A 9040-nucleotide genomic window follows, 5' to 3' on the forward strand; every position below is an offset into this window, starting at 1 on the left:
CACAGCCCCGGCCCCAGCCTGCAACTGCAGCCCACCCCACCCATGTCACACAAATCCAGGGGCACAGCCCCCCTATGCCCTCCCATGGTGTGCACAGTGGTGGGAGCCTCCCTGCACCCCCGCATCAGCTGTGACTCCATCCTACATCCACCCCACCCCTGCTCGGCCGTGCCTACCCTAGCCCCAACCCCAGCCCCACTCTCTCCCTCACCACAGGGGGCGTTGATCTGCCCCCCCACACCTCTTCCCTCGCACTTCCCCTTTTACCACACCAGACTTACCAGCTGCACGCAGCTTTATTGGAAATCGGATTGGCATCAACCATTATGCCTCCTTAAAAATCGGCTATTGGCCCTCAAAATCTCTATCGGTGAACTCCTAATTTTTAATGTTCAGAGTACCACATGGTTATTATTAGCCAATCATCTCATAATGCAACTATGTAAATATTATCTACATTTCAGACATGGGGAAAATTAGGGCAAATAAGTGATTTGCTCACAGTTACACATAGTAAGCTAGGAGCAGAATTCTGGACTTCCTGTCCTCACTACTAGGCTCATTCCCTCTCATCTGGTTTCATTAAAGAATTCTTCTACCAAAAAATTCCGAAGAGGTGTGAAGGGTGGGAATCAGAAAAGCAGGCCATAGACATTTCCGGAAGTCTAACTTATATGCTTTTGCTTAACTGAATACATCTGTACATAAATAGATGGATGTGTTCACATACATTTCTAAACACAGAGCAAAAGGAACATATTTTTATAAAGACAAATTACATTTATTTCTCAGTGTATTTATTTTTTTTTAATAGTAAGCTTCCATATATGTGGTTATACTAGTCTATTTTAAAATACAACCCAAATGTTTTGCTTGGAAAACTGAATATTGTTGTATAAATTTATGTAAACAGTTTGATTTGGTGGGGGGCTTTTTGTGTTGCAGTTAATTATTGATACACCAACCAGTCCGGTAACAAGTGGACTTCCACTGTTGTTTGTCATCACTGTAACAGCTATTAAACAGGTGAGAATTTTATGAACAAAAATGTAAAATTGAAAGTTGCACAAATGTGTTATGTTAGGATTCCTTTCTTTCTTAACTTTTCCTGTTACTTTGGCTTAGGGTATAGGGAAAAGGAAAAGTCTTTTTTATTTTTTGCATTCTCTGAGGACTTAATTTTTTTATTCTTTGACTCTGTGGTGTATTATGCACAATGCTGTTGTTTTAAAAATGTTGGCTTTCATTTATTCAACAAAACCTTTAAAATGTTTCATAATATAATTTTGTATTTATTGCCACTGTGCACCAAGAAATAGTTTACCCAGTTGAATCAACTGAACTTTAAATTAGTTCACAAATATTTATTCAGCTATATCTTAAAGAATTTTCCTAAAAAAATAGAGATAACATGTTAGCCTGAGGTCAGGCAAAAGGCAGGGCAATGTGGCTTCTTAGTTTCTAAGGGTGCTACTCTGTGTTATGACAATGAAAATGCATAGGTGCAGAATATCAGAATTAAGTTATGGAACAAAACCATGATTCTTATTTGTGAGGAAATGTCATTGATAGTGTTACCGTATGTACAGTCTGCATACATTATTCCCACAAGAAGGGCATTCTAGGTTATTGTGTACTAATTTTTGCTAAAGTTCATTGCCAGTTTATAATGAAACACTTATGGACCTTTTAAATAATTGCTGATTGCACAATATAAGAATCCCTCAAGTTTAATTAAAAAATGATTCTATGAAACTTAAAATAATAATGAAGTGGATACTGGCCATATAATGTATTGGGATCCTCCATAACAAAGGTTGGGCTATTCAAATAGAATAACATTTACGCTCATATGGACTTGTATTGGTCTGGCCTGACATTTTTTCTGATTTCAAATTAGCATTAATTTAAGGGAATGGATTATGGCAATTTGTTGTTTCATGACCCCATTTCTTCAGTGGTGTCAGTTAATACGAACTGCTGCGGCTGTGAAATCCCACTGAAACTCCAACAAAAATACGTGAATGTAAAGATCAATCTTAAATCAAGAATATCTTCAGTAGACTGGGGCCTAAATGAATGTAGCTTTACCATGAAGTTTCTATTTCTTTTTGTCTAATCAGATCAGACTGATGGCTTTTCCTTCTGTAGATCTGCTGTGCAGGATGTTAATACTATAAAGATACTAGAATTTCATATGAGTTAAACATGCCCAACCTGTCCTTTTTCAAACACCCAGGCCACGTCCAGACATGAGTGAACATTTGGTTCCCCAGGGACAACTAGCAGTGTCATACCTTGTGCCTCTGCTGCTTGTCCCTGGGGAACAGCTGTGCCATGTGAGCTCTGGCTCACGGCAAATTACTTCGGGTGAGATAGGGGAAGCTGGGGCCAGTAGTGGGCTGGCCCCAGCAGCCCTACCTGGGGTCCATTACATTAATACTTTTACATCTACATCAGTTCTCTTTTCACTTCTCTATTCACTTTTTACTTCTATTTACTTCTCTATTCACTTCTGGATGTAGTTCATATTGTTGATATTGTTTTATGCTGGGATTTTCAAATGTGCTTAAGAAAAAAATTTCTGTTGAATTTCAGTGACATTTAAGCATCTTGGATCCCTCTTAAAAATCTCAGTCTTAAACACCAAATAGCATAGGTCCTAAATGTCCAAAGAATCATCCCTTTCTTAATTATAAATATTAACATATTTATAATTGACAAAAGGGCTTCCTTTTGAGTTGAAGGTCATGCATCCTGTAGTTTTCTTTGCCTGATGTTGAAAAGCAGTCTGAGGAGTCTGAGTGCTAGTGACACTTGTTTACTTGGGCCTTGACATGTTATATCATTTTTTTAAATTTGTGCATACATTCCCAGATATGTAATGAGTGTGTTTCTAGAAAGTCAAAGATAAAAACAGCTAAGAAATGAATTTCCTAAAAAAAGCTGAAAACCTATGCTTAAATAAAGAGTGATAAGTTGTGACATGCATTGTTAGTAGCTGTTGCTTTTTTTCCAATTGCAATTCATCACAAACAGTATGCTGAATTCTGCCTCTGGATGTATAGCATCAATTGCCTCATATCTAGAGATTTCCAGGGAATTTAAAGCAAAAGACTTGCTTAGGTCTGCTCTTTGTTTAAATGCCAATTCCACCATCTGGTTTTTTTGCCCATAAATGGATTGACACGATAGAAATTTGGAGAAGAGAATTGGAAATTTGGAGGGTAGAAACTTTCTCCCAAAACAATTTATCCATTTTTTTTTTTGCCCCTTTAACACAAATAAGCTAGTTAAACAAGTGATATTTATGTGTTTGTATAATATGGCTATAAAAAGTTGGAAGAATTGTTCCTATCAGATCTTCAGTCATTTTTATATTTACCCTGTTGCATATCATGAACTAGTGAAATAGTTAGCAACCAAAATAAGCACTAGTCTGCAAGGTCTTTGTCAATTTATACCTGACCATTGGTGTGCTGTTTTTAAGCCCAACACTAGTCTCCCCAGTGTGCGATTCAACTTGATCATGGAACCTCTGAGCCCAGTAATCCCAAATCTGTTCCCCTTCTTCTTAGTTCTAAACATCCATTCTTATAGATCAGTGGTTTTCAAATTTCCTAATGTCACAGAACCCTTTCCTATTGCTGCTTCTGTTGTGGAGCTCCTACCCCTGTCCTAAAGAATGACATGGGTCCAGGTGACCTGGCCTGGCAATGACATCACGCTGCCTTCCAGCCGGCTCTGCCATTACCCCCAATTTCTTTGTGGAAGCCAGATGACCTATCGCAAAACCCCAAGATTCTGTGGAGCACAGTTTGAAAACCACTGTTGTAGACATACTTCTGAGCACATGTGAAGCAAGGTGAGATAAAGAAAACTCCCTGTTCTTCAGAGACCAAGAACGTCCCTTCATTTTTTCACTGCTCTGCTCACTCCATTGGATTGCTTTCACTCACATTATTAACACACGTATTACTTCCTTTCATGTTATTAACACACATTTAATTTTCCGAATAGTAAATTGTTCATGGTTTTATTTTTATTATTTTATCATTATTTCATTTTTAGTAATGGATTTTTTTTTTATTATTCTTGTAAAATAGATCTGATCTGAAACTTCAAAGTAAAGTTCACATCACTATGTTTTCTTAACTTTATTCCATTCCATTTCACTGTTTTCTAGGGTTATGAAGATTGGCTTAGACATAAAGCAGACAATGCAATGAACCAGTGCCCTGTCCATTTCATTCAGCATGGCAAACTGGTTAGAAAGCAAAGCCGAAAATTAAGAGTAAGTAACAACTATTACCAAATACTTTTTAGGGGGTTAGGCTTTAGTTCCCTTCCCCCCCCCAAATTAGACAAAAATATAAGCACAAGTTTGCAGTATTCATAATATAAACATGGAAATCCAAACTAGAAAAAATTGATTACACTTGAATAAAATGTTTTAGAAAGTTTTAAAAGTCTTTCCTCGTAGCTTTGCTAGGCTCTGCACCTAGCATGTGCCTTTCATTTTCCAATTGATAACATCTATTCTTCACATCAACTTTCATTCATTGTTTGTCTTCCGTTCTCATCCACATTGTTGTTGTTTTCAGTAGGACAGCAATAAAGATGATCAAGGCAGACCCTCTTGATTCAGTTTTGAGGAACAATCCATGGATTATTTCCAATTCTTGTAAAAATGATAGAGCCCAAAATATAACTTTTCATACATTACTAACCACTGTAAAGCCTCTCTTTGGAGATGAAGGGGTTACACCTTTGTTCCCTGTGTTTATGATAATTTGGGGTTATTATCAGAATCCATGTAAATGTCTGTGAGCAAGATAACTTGGCCTTCTGATTTATTTTTCAGAACCTCACAGTTTTAGACGATTGATATTCCAAGCAAAGTGGGGAGGGTTGTTTGGGTTTTTTTATTTGTTTGCTTCTGTTTTTGTTTTAGTGCTTCCTGTGGTGTCATGACCAACTCTGAAGTTTTCTTTGAAGAGTGCCCAAGACATCCATTTGGGCATTATTATCTCTTCATTAGTCTTTTGAGTAACTTGAAAATTGAGAACATGCATATTTAATGTTAAATCTGTGGTATCAGTCTCTGCCACTGCAGTGGTGGTGGCAGTCACTGTTTCCTTAGGGCAGCAGTGACTCTGTGGCACTTGACTGCAGTAAGCAGAACCGCAGTCCCAAGCCCTAGATGGGCTACAGTTTTGCCTCTCCGCGGGCTGTTAGAGTGCCAGATGCTTTCCCTCTTTCTATCTTGAAGATAGAGAATGGAGAGCAGAGCACTATGGGATGCTGGAGGACAAAGAGACCCCCTGTAGTTCTATATGTAACTGAATAGAGATGCATACTAAAAACCAGCCCTACAAAGGAGTTTCTGTTTAAAACAGGAACATTTTGGTGATAGATCCACCATTTTTGGATCCACCATCTTTGTGGCACTACAGACAGCCTGAATGCTTTCTGTATCACTCTAAGGGAGAATATAGCAATGCACATGTAATGTGTGTCCAAGGCCTAAATTATCCCCTTTTCACTTCCTTCATCTTCCCTTTACTCCTTTTGACATAGCTGTTTTTAGGGACTAATTTACAAAAGAGGCCTTGGCAAAAAGCCCTGAGAGATATTTTGAATAAAGGAAATATGTACAGTTAACTGGCTAAAATTTTATGATCTGTTTTTATATAGGAGGTCACACCATGTAGTCCCTTCTGGCCTAAAAATATATGAACCTATGAAACTTGATCAAAATAAAAAAACAAAACCCTGAAAACAAGAAGAAAAATTAAACGATTAAAAGGAAAAATTATTTTTCATTTAGCAAATGGTACTGATGAGCTTAAATTTTTGGTTGACAGACTGCTTCTATCAGGGTTTCTATTTCTTTTATATTTTATATTCCTTATTGAATTAATCCTTGACCTTCAGTTTAGATTATTAATTCCTATTCTGGTAGGCTCTTGTCACTAGAAATTGCTACATCAGCTCAAGTAATAGGTTTTTCTTTGGCTTTAAAAAAAAAAATCCCTAATGCAGGAGTGGGCAAAATAGCGGATCTGGCCAGCAGCTGGACTCCATTTCCCAGCAGCCCCTGTGTCTTGCTGCAGATGGTTTCCATGGAGACCCCAGGAGTGATAGTGTGGGGCCAGGGTTTCCATGGAGACCAAACCCAGCAGCACTTACAGGGCGGGTGGCTGGGCAGGGAGCTGCTTCAGAGCTGGGGCTGGGATCTTGTAGTGGTCACAGCATAACGTGGAGTTAGGGCAGAGCTGTGATCCACTGCCTGTACATCCCTGCCCGGCGTGTGCAGGGGGAAGATCACAGCTCTGCCCTGGCTCTCGACCACATCATCACTGCTGCAAGATCCCAGCCGCTGACCAGCTCCCCGCCCAGCTACACGCTCAACCAGCGCTGCTGGGGCCAGTCTTCATGGAAACTCTGGCTCTGCACTGCCATGGCACAACCGCTCCTGGAGTCTCCATGGAAACTGGCCACAGTGACACAGGCAGGGGCTTCTGGGAAATGGATTCTACTGTGGGCCCAATCCAGTCCATGGGCTGGACTTTGCCTGCCTTTGCCCTAATGGCATGGCTTGTAGAGTGAACCTTGTTAGAATCACTAATAGTAAGTTCTGGTTTGTAACTCTCAAAAGTCAGGATACTCTTCATTTTCATAAACTGCCTTTGGAATTTCATTTTACAGTGTGCAGGTACATGAAGTGGCCAGCTAGAACAACCATTTGGGTTGTACTTGTTCATTCCTTAGTTTTATTGCTACAGGTATCAAGCTCATCTCCTCAGCAGAATTTAGTTCTTTGGCAGTGACTAATCAAATGAGTTTTGGAGCAGTGTTTAGCTTCAAAGATTTACTTCTAAGAGAAGTGTAAAAGACGTATTGAAGGCAATTCAAAAACTTAAGGCTCTTTGGATTCACTGATGAAAAAGAACGGTTGTAACACAGATTGTAGCCTTGTGACAACCAAGCAGAATGGAAGAAGCAAGGATTTTAGATTAATTAGACCTCAGTACAAACACAAGTATGCCTCACTGTAGCACCCTGATTTGTATGGAGATTCCTGTTTCAGGCAGTGTCATTGATGTCTCAGTTCTTTAGTAATAAAATATTTAGGAAATGGAGGACAACTTAAGGTTGACTCCTACTAGACCTCTGGCATATGTTATAATTAAGGCACCATAAATGGTAAACCTGTCACACATTAATAGCACAACAAAACAGAAAACTGGCCACAAAAATATTCCACAAAGGATGTATAATATTTTCATGGCTTATTTCCATCATATCTTAAATTGAACATGTGGCAGGGTAACCAAAGACGGCTCAAGACTCTGGTGTAGTTCCTGGCTCCAGGACCCCAATGGCGTCTTAGAATCATAGAAAATGAGGGTTGGAAGGGACCTCAGGTGGTCATCTAGTCCAACTCCCTGCTCAAAGCAGGACCAGCTCCAGCTAAATCATTCCGGCCACAGCTTTGTTGAGCTGGGCCTTAAAAACCTCCAAAGATGGAGACCACCTTGTTAGGTAACCTGTTCTAGTGCTTCACCACCTCCTAGTGAGAAAGTTTTTCCTAATATCCAGCCTAAACCTCCCTTCTGGCAATGAGAGACCCTTGTTCCTTGTTCTTTCATCTGTCACCACTGGGAACAGTCTGGCTCCATCCTATTTAGAACCCCCCTTCAGGTAGTTGAAGGCTGCTATTAAATCTCTCCTTAGTCTCTTTTCTGCAAACTAAATAAGCCTGGTTCCATCAGGCTCTCCTCATAAGTCCCAGCCCTCTAACCATTGTATTGCCTTCCACTGGAGTCTTTCCAACTTGTCCACACCCTTTCTGTATTGGGGGCTCAAAACTGGATACAGTACTCCAGATGCAGTCTCACCAGTGCAGAATATAGGGGAATCATCAATTCCCCCAATCTACTAGCAACTGGCCTACTATTGCAACCCAGTATGGTGTTGGACTTCTTGGCAAGAAAGGCACACTGCTGACTCATATCCAGCTTATTGTTCACTGTAACCCCCAAGTCCTTTTCTGCAGAACTTCTGCTTAATCAGTTGGTCCCAAGCCTGTAGCAGTGCATGGGATTGTTCTGTCCTAAAGTCTTGACCTGGCCCCAGTGTGGTCCAGGGGCTGAAACTGACAATCAGCGGGACCGCTTTCAACTTGCTGGTGCAGGAGGATGGGAGCATTATTCCAGACACCTCTTGGACTTCAGACTCCTCCAGACTCCGAGATCTGATTCCAAAAAAATGCCATTCATGCTCTGATTGTTGGAATCTGAGATCATGTCCCATTATGCCATTAAATGAATGTGTGCCAGTGGCCCTAGTGGCAGAGGGGGTTCAATTCTTTCAACTTTCTTCCAGTGATCACTACTCCTTGTTGGATTTTGTTCTTGGACTATGGACAAAAGGCCTTTTTTCTCTACTATCTCTATTTTAAGAGTACTCTTGAAGACCAAATAAGACTATATAGTATGTTTTTTGATTCTTAGTCCTCTTAGCTCTGCCATTTCAGCATCCACTTCAGTTGGTGTCATGCCTGGATATCTCTTTGAAATAAGTGATTAAATCTTACGTTTGTGAGTCTTATGGTCTGGTTTTTGGCATTATATTTTCAAAATTTTCAATACTTCCTTCTGATTAAGGATAACTTTACTTCTGAGTAGAATAGCTTTTCAATATGTGCTCTCAACAAAGATAGCAATCTTCTGATGTCAGCTATTCCATTTTTTATGTGCCTATTATCTTTCATTCTTACTTGTCTATGAATGCCGTAGTTTAATGGATTAGTTTATCTTGTGGACTGCCTTATTAATTCTCCAAAGGAGGATTTTCTACTAGTTTTTTGCTTCCTACTGTGAAGAGAGTTTGAAGGGTCTCTTTAAGCGGGTGATGTTCCAAGTCCTCCCCTAATAAACATACACATTCTGTGCATAATCTAAATTTAGTTCTTCCTGCCTTTCTGCCTCTGGACACCTTTCTGCCTTTTGTCTTTAATAGTATCTCTAATACT

At 39.7% G+C, this 9040-nt stretch overlaps 1 protein-coding gene across 4 annotated transcripts in view; it reads left to right on the plus strand.

Annotated features, from left to right (window-relative positions):
• The window catches only part of ATP11A (ATPase phospholipid transporting 11A), a 305123-nt gene that overhangs the window by 188865 nt on the left and 107218 nt on the right, over positions 1-9040 (plus strand). For 3 of the 4 annotated variants that reach the window (XM_019524853.1, XM_019524855.1, XM_019524857.1), the window contains exons 4-5: positions 946-1026; positions 4187-4294. In XM_019524853.1, the coding sequence (XP_019380398.1) occupies positions 946-1026; positions 4187-4294 (189 nt within the window). The remainder of the gene's footprint in view (positions 1-945; positions 1027-4186; positions 4295-9040) is intronic. The other variant, XM_019524854.1, reaches the window with a different exon arrangement.

The sequence above is a fragment of the Gavialis gangeticus genome, unplaced genomic scaffold (assembly GCF_001723915.1).
Source record: "Gavialis gangeticus isolate Ggan-Ray unplaced genomic scaffold, GavGan_comp1, whole genome shotgun sequence".
In the NCBI taxonomy this organism is placed as follows: domain Eukaryota; kingdom Metazoa; phylum Chordata; order Crocodylia; family Gavialidae; genus Gavialis; species Gavialis gangeticus.